Below are 12,642 nucleotides of genomic sequence, written 5' to 3'. Positions count from 1 at the left end.
TGTCTTCATGTAGGCCTTCAGCCACCTCGGACAATTTCATTTTCTGCAGCAATGGTGGATGTGGTAGTTTCACTACCTTAAAACACACAGATGCAGGATATAATGAAATGTATAGTGAGAGAGGGGGAAACCGTCGTTACCCCATGTATTCCAGTTACCCTCGTTTTAAGCGTGAAAAATCAACCAACAAACTAACAGAAGGGAGTTTTTTATATATATATATATATATTTTACCTTTATTTAACTAGGCAAGTCAGTTAAGAACATATTCTTATTTTCAATGAGGGCCTGGGAACAGTGGGTTAACTGCCTGTTCAGGGGCAGAAACACAGATTTGTACCTTGTCAGCTCGGGGGTTTGAACTCGCAACCTTCCGGTTACTAGTCCAACGCTCTAACCACTAGGCTATAAAATCTATACTTGGCTATATGGAAATAGCCACGCAAAAGCTTTTCCTCCAACATCCTCAATACATTATTATATTTGTAGCTATTTTAGCTAAAAAAATACATGCAGTCGACTTGTGCAATACATTAGGAGAAAAACCCTGACAGAATTCTTTATTCCTCCGGTCCACATTATGGCAGTTTATCGTAGCTCCCAGAACAGGGCGTTTGTTTGTAACTAGCACAACGGGAGAAAGTGGGAACATGGAAGTCCAGCTGTGTATTGACAGGGGGTCGCGGTTTATATTGAAAGGCAGTGGGGGTTTTTGTCACATTCGGCAAAAAACAGCTTCATTTGTGACACTATTTGGCTGCCAGTCACACAAGTAAATGAGATTACAATGAAAAAGCAAGTTTTATATATTTGTTTTAGCTAATATTATGCATGGACATCATATTTTTTATGTTTATCATAGAAACAATGTCATCCTAATCTGGCATTATTACTAAAAGTAGTCTGGGCTACACTGAAAACAGTAGCTCCACATCAGAGAGCTGTCTGCTGGTAGAATGATGGAGAACAGTAGCTCCACATCAGTCTGTCTGCTGATAGAATGATGGAGAATAGTAGCTCCACATCAGTCTGTCTGCCGGGATAGAATGATGGAGAACAGTAGCTCCACATCAGTCTGTCTGCTGATAGAATGATGGAGAACAGTAGCTCCACATCAGTCTGTCTGCTGGTAGAATGATGGAGAACAGTAGCTCCACATCAGTCTGTCTGCTGATAGAATGATGGAGAAACAGTAGCTCCACATCAGAGTGTTCTCTGCTGGTAGAATGATGGAGAACAGTAGCTCCACATCAGAGTGTTCTCTGCTGGTAGAATGATGGAGAACAGTAGCTCCACATCAGTCTGTCTGCTGGTAGAATGATGGAGAACAGTAGCTCCACATCAGTCTGTCTGCTGATAGAATGATGGAGAACAGTAGCTCCACATCAGAGTGCTGTCTGCTGATAGAATGATGGAGAACAGTAGCTCCACATCAGAGTGCTGTCTGCTGATAGAATGATGGAGAACAGTAGCTCCACATCAGAGTGCTGTCTGCTGATAGAATGATGGAGAACAGTAGCTCCATCAGAGTGTTCTCTGCTGGTAGAATGATGGAGAACAGTAGCTCCACATCAGAGTGTTCTCTGGGCTGGTAGAATGATGGAGAACAGTAGCTCCACATCAGAGTGTTCTCTGCTGATAGAATGATGGAGAATAGTAGCTCCCACAGATCAGAGTCAGAGTGTTCTCTGCTGGTAGAATGATGGAGAACAGTAGCTCCACATCAGAGTGTTCTCTGCTGGTAGAATGATGGAGAACAGTAGCTCCACATCAGAGTGTTCTCTGCTTGTAGAATGATGGAGAACAGTAGCTCCACATCAGAGTGTTCTCTGCTGGTAGAATGATGGAGAACAGTAGCTCCCACATCAGAGTGTTCTCTGCTGGTAGAATGATGGAGAATAGTAGCTCCACATCAGAGTGTTCTCTGCAGAATGATGGAGAATAGTAGCTCCACATCAGAGTGTTCTCTGCTGGTAGAATGATGGAGAACAGTAGCTCCACATCAGAGTGTTCTCTGCTGGTAGAATGATGGAGAACAGTAACTCCACATCAGAGTGTTCTCTGCTGGTAGAATGATGGAGAACAGTAACTCCACATCAGAGTGTTCTCTGCTGGTAGAATGATGGAGAACAGTAGCTCCACATCAGAGTGTTCTCTGCTGGTAGAATGATGGAGAACAGTAGCTCCACATCAGAGTGTTCTCTGCTGGTAGAATGATGGAGAACAGTAGCTCCACATCAGAGTGTTCTCTGCTGGTAGAATGATGGAGAACAGTAGCTCCACATCAGTGTTCTCTGCTGGTAGAATGATGGAGAACAGTAGCTCCACATCAGAGTGTTCTCTGCTGGTAGAATGATGGAGAACAGTAGCTCCACATCAGTGTTCTCTGCTGGTAGAATGATGGAGAACAGTAGCTCCACATCAGAGTGTTCTCTGCTGGTAGAATGATGGAGAACAGTAGCTCCACATCAGTGTTCTCTGCTGGTAGAATGATGGAGAACAGTAGCTCCACATCAGAGTGTTCTCTGCTGGTAGAATGATGGAGAACAGTAGCTCCACATCAGAGTGTTCTCTGCTGGTAGAATGATGGAGAACAGTAGCTCCACATCAGAGTGTTCTCTGCTGGTAGAATGATGAGAACAGTAGCTCCACATCAGAGTGTTCTCTGCTGGTAGAATGATGGAGAACAATAGCTCCACATCAGAGTGTTCTCTGCTGGTAGAATGATGGAGAACAGTAGCTCCACATCAGAGTGTTCTCTGCTGGTAGAATGCCTTTTGGTGAATTCTCATCCGAGTGTGGAGAAGTGCAAATCAAGCACAAAATTAGTCTGATGCCAAGCAGAAATTACAATAAGCATTTTAAATCTACGTTTACAAAAACACAGCAAGATATTTCTATGCTGTTAAAAAAATAAAATGGAATTCTGTGTTAACTAGCAACTTAAACATAGGTGTCGTGTTACGTTGCTGAATTTAAAAAAGGTGTCTGGGCATCAGTGTTAACTGCTGCCGTGTCTGGAGAAGTCAAAGTCCTTTGGATGAGTTATTTGTACAGCTGCCACCATCTCGATTTCTTTGCGTTTTCTCTCCTCTCCCTTCTCGGCCTGTCCCCTCCCCCCTCCCATTCTCAGAGTAGCGCAGGTAGGTCGTTGCCTAGGACTCCAGACTCCACAAAGACAGTGTGTTCACATGCTGCTCCAGAGCCACTGCTGTTCTTCCTTCAGACAAGCGTGCTTCAAAATGTTGTTCATTTGCACAATGTCTCTCGTTCACATCGCTTGTAAATGTCCAAACTCACCACAAATGACATTCGGTAACTCCGACCTATATATGTAGATGGGATTTCCTGTTTTTGCCATTTGTTTATTTTAGTTTGCGGTCGTTGGCATATTTTATCTAGCAGCATTCATGTAAATTTGCCATTACTCGTGTTAAATTTTGTTTTTGCATTCTGATAATTAACACCCAGTGGGCATTTGAGTTGTTTTGGCGCCCCCTCGTGTACTAAGCCAGTAATACCTTCAATACCAGGACGAGAGAAGGATGTTATGAACATCGGGAGAGCGACCAAACCTAGCTATAAAACTATCAGAGATATTAAGTTGTTGGTTCAGAGGAAGTGGGAATGAGGATGTCACCTTAAAAACAAGGTGACATCCTGGGTGTTAACAGGAAATACAGCGCAGGAAACAGGAAGTGATAGAAGAAGAGAGACAGAGAGTCATTGCCAGTTAGCCACCCATCCAAAAGGGAAAAGAGATGGATCTAGAGCTTGAGCTCCCCTCAGTGGAGTACAACAAGCCATTTCCCCAGTCCCACACAGCAGGCCTTGAAGTTTCCCCAAGCAGAAAGAGATCTAGTCTGACAGAAGGGACTATACGGGGTTAGTTGAGGATAGACAGCAACTATTTGGCAAACCAACAGTGGCACGTTAAAGCATGGCAGAGAGAAAGAGACAGAAAGACAGAGAGAGAAAGAGACAGAAAGACAGAGAAAAAGAGAAAAAGAGACAGAAAGACAGAAAGAAAGAGACAGAAAGACAGAGAGAGAAAGACAGAAAGACAGAGAGAAAGACAGAAAGACAGAGAAAGACAGAAAGACAGAGAGACAAAGACAGAAAGACAGAGAGACAAAGAGAAAGAGAGAAAGAGACAGAAAGACAGAGACAGAAAGACAGAGAGAGAAAGACAGAGAGAGAAAGACAGAGAGAAAGACAGAGAGAGAAAGACAGAGAGAGAAAGACAGAGAGAGAAAGACAGAGAGAGAAAGACAGAGAGAGAAAGACAGAGAGAGAAAGACAGAGACAGAAAGACAGAGAGAGAAAGAGAGAGAAAGACAGAGAGAGAAAGAGAGAGAAAGACAGAAAGACAGAGAGAGAAAGACAGAAAGACAGAGACAGAAAGACAGACAGAGAAAGAGACAGAAAGACAGAGAGAGAAAGAGACAGAAAGACAGAGAGAGAAGAGACAGAAAGACAGAGAGAGAAAGAGACAGAAAAGACAGAGAAAAGAGACAGAAGACAGAGAGAGAAAGAGACAGAAAGACAGAGAGAGAAAGAGACAGAAAGACAGAGAGAGAGAGAGAGAGAGAGAGAGAGAGAGAGAGAGAGAGAGAGAGAGAGAGAGAGAGAGAGACAGAAAGACAGAGAGAGAAAGAGACAGAAAGACAGAGAGAGAAAGAGACAGAAAGACAGAGAAAGAGACAGAAAGACAGAGAGAGAGACAGAGAGAGAGAGACAGAAAGACAGAGAGAAAGAGACAGAAAGACAGAGAGAGAAAGAGACAGAAAGACAGAGAGAGAAAGAGACAGAAAGACAGAGAGAGAAAGAGACAGAAAGACAGAGAGAGACAGAAAGACAGAGAGAGAGAGAGACAGAGAGAGAGAGACAGAAAGAGAGAGAAAGAGACAGAAAGACAGAGAGAGAGAGAGAGAGAGAGAGAGAGAGAGAGAGGGACAGAGACAGAAAGACAGAGAGAGAAGAAAGACAGAGAGAGAAGAAGAGAAAGACAGAGAGAGAAAGAGAGAGAAAGACAGAGAGAAAGAGAGAGAAAGACAGAGAGAAAGAGAGAGAAAGAGAGAGAAAGAGAGAAAGAGACAGAAAGAGATAGTAAGAGATAGAGAAAGAGAGAGAAAGAGACAGAAAGAGAGAGAAAGACAGAAAGACAGAGACAGAAAGACAGAGAGAGAAAGACAGAAAGACAGACAGAAAGAGAGAGAAAGAGACAGAAAGACAGAGACAGAAAGACAGAGAGAGAAAGACAGAAAGACAGACAGAAAGACAGAGAGAGAAAGAGACAGAAAGACAGAGAGAGAAAAGAGACAGAAAGACAGAGAGAGAAAGTTAGAGAAAGACAGAGAGAAAGATAGAGAAAGAGACAGAAAGACAGAGAGACAGACAGACAGAAAGACAGAGAGAGAAAGAGAGAGAAAGAGACAGAAAGAGACAGAAAGAGACAGACAGAAAAAGAGAGAAAGAGAAAGAGAAAGAGACAGAAAGAGACAGAAAGAGAAAAGAGAGAAAGAGACAGAAAAAGAGAGAAAGAGAAAAGAGAAAGAGACAGAAAGAGACAGAAAGAGAAAAGAGAGAAAGAGACAGAAAGAGACAGAAAGAGAAAAGAGAGAAAGAGACAGAAAGAGACAGAAAGAGAAAAGAGAGAAAGAGAGAGAAAGAGACAGAAAGACAGAGACAGAAAGACAGAGAGAGAAAGAGACAGAAAGACAGAGAGAGAAAGAGACAGAAAGACAGAGAGACAGAAAGACAGAGAGAGAAAGACAGAGACAGAAAGACAGAGAGAGAAAGAGACAGAAAGACAGAGAGAAAGAGACAGGAAAGACAGAGAGAGAAAGAGACAGAAAGACAGAGAGAGAAAGAGACAGAAAGACAGAGAGAGAAAGAGACAGAAAGACAGAGAGAGAAAGAGACAGAAAGACAGAGAGAGAAAGAGACAGAAAGACAGAGAGAGAAAGAGACAGAAAGACAGAGAGAGAAAGAGACAGAAAGACAGAGAGAGAAAGAGACAGAAAGACAGAGAGAGAAAGAGACAGAAAGACAGAGAGAGAAAGAGACAGAAAGACAGAGAGAGAAAGAGACAGAAAGACAGAGAGAGAAAGAGACAGAAAGACAGAGAGAGAAAGAGACAGAAAGACAGAGAGAGAAAGAGACAGAAAGACAGAGAGAGAAAGAGACAGAAAGACAGAGAGAGAAAGAGACAGAAAGACAGAGAGAGAAAGAGACAGAAAGACAGAGAGAGAAAGAGACAGAAAGACAGAGAGAGAAAGAGACAGAAAGACAGAGAGAGAAAGAGACAGAAAGACAGAGAGAGAAAGAGACAGAAAGACAGAGAGAGAAAGAGACAGAAAGACAGAGAGAGAGAGACAGAAAGACAGAGAGAGAAAGAGACAGAAAGACAGAGAGAGAAAGAGACAGAAAGACAGAGAGAGAAAGAGACAGAAAGACAGAGAGAGAAAGAGACAGAAAGACAGAGAGAGAAAGAGACAGAAAGACAGAGAGAGAAAGAGACAGAAAGACAGAGAGAGAAAGAGACAGAAAGACAGAGAGAGAAAGAGACAGAAAGACAGAGAGAGAAAGAGACAGAAAGACAGAGAGAGAAAGAGACAGAAAGACAGAGAGAGAAAGAGACAGAAAGACAGAGGGAGAGAGGCAGAACTTAGTGGAATGTACCGATAGAAATGTCACGAGTAGAGCTGACGTGATTCTTTTATTCTACATGTCAGAAGTTTGTTTTGTTCTACATAATATATTTCTATCTGCAAAAGGTGAAACAATATCTGCCTACTGAACGTGGAAAACTTCGTTACGACGACACCCAATGCAATCGGGATAACTAGGGAGACCCTGCATCTTTCTGCCAAGTTAAAACTAAACTATATTATAAAAATAGAAACTTGCTTATATAAACAGATGGTATCATGGGAATGTGAGTTCACACACACACGCAGGGAGGCAGAGGAACCCACAAAAGGTCAGTGTTATAGAATCAAGACCCAATGATACAGTAGCCAGGGTACACTGCAGACCCTGGTAGCCCACGGCAGGTGCTCAAATAGACATTGAGGGTGAGAGAGAGAGAGAGAGAGAGAGAGAGAGAGGTAAACTTTCTCATTCCACTCGCTAAGTTCTCAGTGGTTCTGACATTGCTAGAGAACCGACGGGCTTAGAGATGTACAGGCCTGAACTGTGCCAGGCTGGCTGTCTGATTCACGCCTACAGAGATATGATGTAGTAGGGAGTTGTAGTTTTCAACAGGTCATTATTCTACATAGTTAATTAATAAATGTTCTGGCACTAAACTACAATGACCATACTCTATTGTCTGGTCAAATTGTTTTAATTGTATTTTTATTTTTAAAAACACACCTGGGGGAGACTGAGAGACAGAGAAAGACAGAGACAGAAAGAGAAACACATGATCTAAATTATTGATAGTTCAGCAGTCATAAAATCACACCTTAATTACTTTGAAAACTACTAAAAATAGTGAGCAGCAGCACTACAGAGATGAGATGACTTGAACTAAAAATATAAAGTAATCAAATAAAACTAAATGTAATATACACAATAACTGAAAATATTTAAAGTGGATGACGGTTAGTAAGTGATCAACAGTAATGGACAGTCACTACCATCATGGGACTTTCAGTATTTGATTCTGTGTTAAAACATTCAATCCACATAATGCATTTAAAGTTGTTATTTTTTTAAAATAATTAATATATAAACAGTCAAACTGAACATTGAAAAAAGCACTAAAATTGTTCAGCAATAACTTTCCAGATTGGCTCCAGAAACGTAGCCTGGCCAGCACGACAGTAGAAATCAGGCATTCAGTATGCAAGACACTTAAGTTTTGTCGTGCTGAGATATATCTGGCGAGTCCTCTGTTGGTAGAGCATGACGCTAGCAACGCTAAAAAGGTTGTGGGTTCAATTCCCATATACAAAAAAATATATATATATATATATTTTTTAATATTTATATCTGAGGAGGAGGAAGAGAATCCATTAACTAAGGCCTTAGTAATAAATATTTAAATTAGCTGATGTTTTTATCCAAAGATAACACAGTACAGTGAGTGCACACATTTAAAAAATATATATATATATTTATTTTTTTGTATTAGTTTCTGAAACTTCAATCACTGATGCTGACTGATACACCTTCACTATTAACATAAAATAAAAAAATAAAAGGTTTTTGCTCCCTCTATTTTGACTTGGTAATATATGGTGTCATTGCAAGACTGAAAACAGGATTTAGAAGCCTCGATTTAAAATGGCTTCTTACCTCACATCTAAAAGATGCTACGATGATATGCTAGAATATAACTAGAAGCACAAGCATTTTTTTCCGCTACACTCGCATTAACATCTGCTAACCATGTGTATATGTGACCAATAACGTTTTGATTTGAATCATGCTACTTATATAAAACGCAACGGGGCCGTTTGAACGTTGAACTTACAGCACGAGTCATCATAAACGGCAAAAGGAACATTTGAGTAGGGTCAGAGGTCGAAGTAGACGGACGTGATTGTAAAAAGCCTACGGATCACATCTGCCTCGATGTTCACTTCAGTGTACTAACAGCTGTGGACCCATACCCACAGGGCCACTCCGGTCTCTACTAAAAGCCCTGACCAGGCCAGAAGGATAGAACGGAACAGCAGAGAGCGTCTAGAACAATCGTTTGCCTGACGTTACTGCAAGCGATAACTTGATGTTATTTTAACAACCTAAGAAGAAGAATATTACAGATACATTTTTTTTTTTTTAAATGTAAGGTCTCAATTTTTTTTTAAGGATCTTCTACTTACGCATTAGAGGTCTGGACATCCTGCCATCCCTTGGTGAGGTTCTGTTTGAGCTCGTTGAGGGGGCTCAGCCCCAGCTTCCTCTTTAGCTCAGCAGAATGCTTCTCTTTGGCCAAGAGCACCTGTCTCAGGGTGCTGATCTCCTCCTCCACCTGACAGCAACACACCAGAGCGGTCAACCACTGGCTGGGCCAAACCTAGTTATGAACATTACCCTGGTCTGAAACAAAAAGATCCACTCAAATGTCCGTGGGACCGATTATTAGTAAATCAAACTCAGTCAAAAAGGGTTGTGATCAGATTAGAGAACAGGGACAATAAACAGACAGAACACGAGGCCTATATTGATTCCAGCCGACAGACACCGGCAGACAGAACCACACCTTGACGAGCTCAGAGCGGATCTCCTCAGCCTCTTCCTCTGTGAGCCCCGGGGGTAGCGTGTTGATGGAGGATACCCCCACGGCTCCGCACTCCACGGGGACATCAGTCCGAGGGTCTGCTCCTCCTGCAGTGCCCAGGCCCTTGTTAGAGAAATTCAAATTGTCTATGAAGTAGAAGAAAGTAGAGCAGAAACATGCTGAGTTGAGAAGAGAGAGAGAGAGAGTAGAAGGCCTTGAATTGATGTGTTAGTGTCATCTACAGTAATAATAATAATAACTTTATTGATACAGCGCTTTTCAATACAAGTAACAAAAAGTACTTCATCAAATAAAAGTGCTAACAAAAACAGGTAAACAAAAGGATAGCTAATTACAGACATACAAAGCATCTTCATAAAAAAATAAATAAACAAAAAAGTGTCTCTTCAGCAACGTATCAGCACTGGATCTCCTCTGGCAGACCACCTCTACTAAGTCCAGGGGTCCTAAAGCCCCGCCTCCTTTCGCCGTCAACCTAAAGACCTTGGGAATGGTCAACAGTGCCCTGCCAGAGAATCTCTGGCTGCATCCTGGCTCGTAGAGATTTGTAGACAAATGAAAAGAGGTTATTTGCCATCTGAGTTCCAGCACGTGGGCTGCCAAATACAACCACCTTAGATTTTATATCATTGAGCTGAATTTTAAAAAATGTTTAAAATTACATTTAAAAAAAAAACAATTTTAAATACAAAAAATTTACAGACATTCAACATTTGGTTGTCAGCAAGACACTGGTGAAGGGTCACTGCGCTAGCTTGGGCACTGGGTCTTTGTCAATAGAGCTGTGTCTCATCTGCATAGCAGCGAAACTGAAAGCTGCGAATGATGTCACCAAGGGTGGAGGATATACATGGGGAGGGGGGTTGGTCTCAGAATTGACCGAGGACACCATAGTGAATAGGTGCCGGGACGATACAGGAAACACCCATTCTCACTGAGAAACATCTGCCACGAAGAACCAGTCGAGGCAGCAGACTCCCACCCACCTCTCCAGCCAGTCAACAAGGATGCTATGATCAGTATCAAACACAGAACTGAGATCCAAATGGACTAGAGATAGATTCACCGTCTGCCAACAGAAGGTCATTACGGTTTTTCAATGAAGTCGTTTTCGTGCTGTGAAGTGGACAGAAACCCGACTGGAGGTTTCCAAATAAGTTGTTCATACTCAAATTGCTTGAAAACAACTTTCTCCAAAATCTTATATATATATATTTTTTATATAGATAGATAGAGAAAGGTCTATAATTATTTAGTCAGGAGTGGTCTAGATCGGGCTTTATAAAATGAGAGGGATTTGGAACAGAGACAGAATGTTACTGGCCAACAGGAACGATTTACAATAGACAGAATGTTAGGGCCAACAGGACCTATTTACATAATAGACAGAATGTTAGGGCCATTGAATATAGGACCTATTTACACATGAGCAGAATGTTAGGGCCAACAGGACCTATTTGCAATAGACAGAATGTTAGGGCCAAATAGGACCTATTTACAATAGACAGAATGTTAGGGCCAACAGGGACCTATTTACAATAGACAGAATGTTAGGGCCAACAGGGACCTATTTACAATAGACAGAATGTTAGGGCCAACAGGACCTATTTACAATAGACAGAATGTTAGGGCCAACAGGAACGATTTACAATAGACAGAATGTTAGGGCCAACAGGAGTCAGTAGGGACCACATCCAAGAGGCAGGAGAAGGTCTTCATGTGAGGAAACATATCAAGGAGGGACTCGAAAGGATATTTGCTCCAATGTGCAAAAGGAAGCCGCAAAACTGTCACAAAGTAGATTTGCCTCAAGCGCCTCCTGACCAGAAATGCTGGTAATGGAGCCAACTACTATCAGTTTTGGGATCTAATATTTTCTATATCTCCTGTAAAGAATCATTAAAAACTATTGGCAGAGATGGGGGATGCGAGAGCATGTCACTGTCATTTAGTCCAAGTTAACTTTATTTTTTTAAAGAGCGAGTGTGGTCATTTAAAATAAAATCAGGTACAGGCAGACAATGTATTATGGATATTCTAAAGTAATCTTGACATAGGTCATTAAAAACCATTCACCAAGTCATCTGTGTGAAGACAAGACTACAGAATCAGTGGGATGGAAAAACCATTTACTAACAGACAGATTTATTTTAATTATCTGAAAGAGGAGGCGAGGGAAGAAAGCATTAAAAACTGAGACATCAATAGTTTCCAAATTCTCATATTCAGACACAGGACAAGATTAAGAAGTATGGTCACATGCACAATAACAGGTGTAGACTGCAGAAATGCTTATCTTAAATCATTAAAGAGCAGCAGGAAAATAACAATAGCGTGGCTATATACAGGGTATTACGGTAGAGTCAATGTGGAGGCTATATACAGGGTATTACGGTACAGAGTCAATGTGGAGCTATATACAGGGTATTACGGTACAGAGTCAATGTGGAGCTATATACAGGAGAGTACGGTACAGAGTCAATGTGGAGCTATACAGAGGTACGTACAGGAGTCAATGTGGAGGCTATATACAGGGCATTACAGTACAGAGTCAATGTGGAGGCTATATATACAGGGTGTTACGGTACAGAGTCAATGTGGAGGCTATATACAGGTGTTACGGTACAGAGTCAATGTGGAGGCTATATATAGGTGTTACTGTACAGAGTCAATGTGGAGGCTATATACAGGGTATTACGGAGAGTCAATGTAGGCTATATATACGGGTATTACGGTACAGAGTCAATGTGGAGGCTATATACAGGGTATTACGGCACAGAGTCAATGTGGAGGCTATATACAGGAGGTACCGGTACAGAGAGTCAATGTGGAGGCTATATACAGGAGGTACCGGTGACAGAGTCAATGTGGAGGCTATATACAGGGTATTACGGTAGAGTCAATGGGAGAGCTATATAGAGGGGATTTACGTACAGAGTCAATGTGGAGCTATATATACAGGGTGTTACGGTACAGAGTCATAATGAAACTATATATAGGTGTTAACAGTAGAGAGTCATGTGAGGCTATATACAGGGTTACGGTACAGAGTCAATGTGGAGGCTATATACAGGGTATACGGTAGAGTCAATGTGGAGGCTATATACAGGTACATTACGGTACAGGTCGCAATGTGGAGGCTATATACAGGTAATGGTACAGAGTCAATGTGGAGGCTATATACAGGAGGTACTGAAGTAAAGAGTCAATGTGGAGGCTATATACAGGAGGTACGTACAGAGTCAATGTGGAGGCTATATACAGGGTATTACGGTAGAGTCAATGTGGAGAGCTATATAGAGGATTAGGTACAGAGTCAATGTGGAGGCTATAGCCACGTGGCATTACGGTACAGAGTCAATGTGGAGGCTATACCCAGGAGGTAC

General features: G+C 41.7%; 1 protein-coding gene across 1 annotated transcript in view; it reads right to left on the bottom strand.

Annotated features, from left to right (window-relative positions):
- Positions 1-9,381, bottom strand: part of LOC124028287 (tumor protein D54-like) — a gene marked incomplete at both ends in the record, with an annotated part of 28,825 nt that extends 19,444 nt beyond the window's left edge. The window contains 2 exons of the mRNA XM_046340391.1: positions 8,838-8,986; positions 9,218-9,381. Coding sequence (XP_046196347.1) covers positions 8,838-8,986; positions 9,218-9,381 — 313 coding nt within the window. The remainder of the gene's footprint in view (positions 1-8,837; positions 8,987-9,217) is intronic.
- Between the last annotated feature and the right edge of the window lie 3,261 nt (positions 9,382-12,642).

This window comes from Oncorhynchus gorbuscha, unplaced genomic scaffold (assembly GCF_021184085.1).
Source record: "Oncorhynchus gorbuscha isolate QuinsamMale2020 ecotype Even-year unplaced genomic scaffold, OgorEven_v1.0 Un_scaffold_3975, whole genome shotgun sequence".
In the NCBI taxonomy this organism is placed as follows: Eukaryota; Metazoa; Chordata; class Actinopteri; order Salmoniformes; family Salmonidae; genus Oncorhynchus; species Oncorhynchus gorbuscha.
The sequence above is the reverse complement of the archived record's forward strand: the minus strand, read 5'-3'. Positions and strand labels throughout refer to the sequence as shown.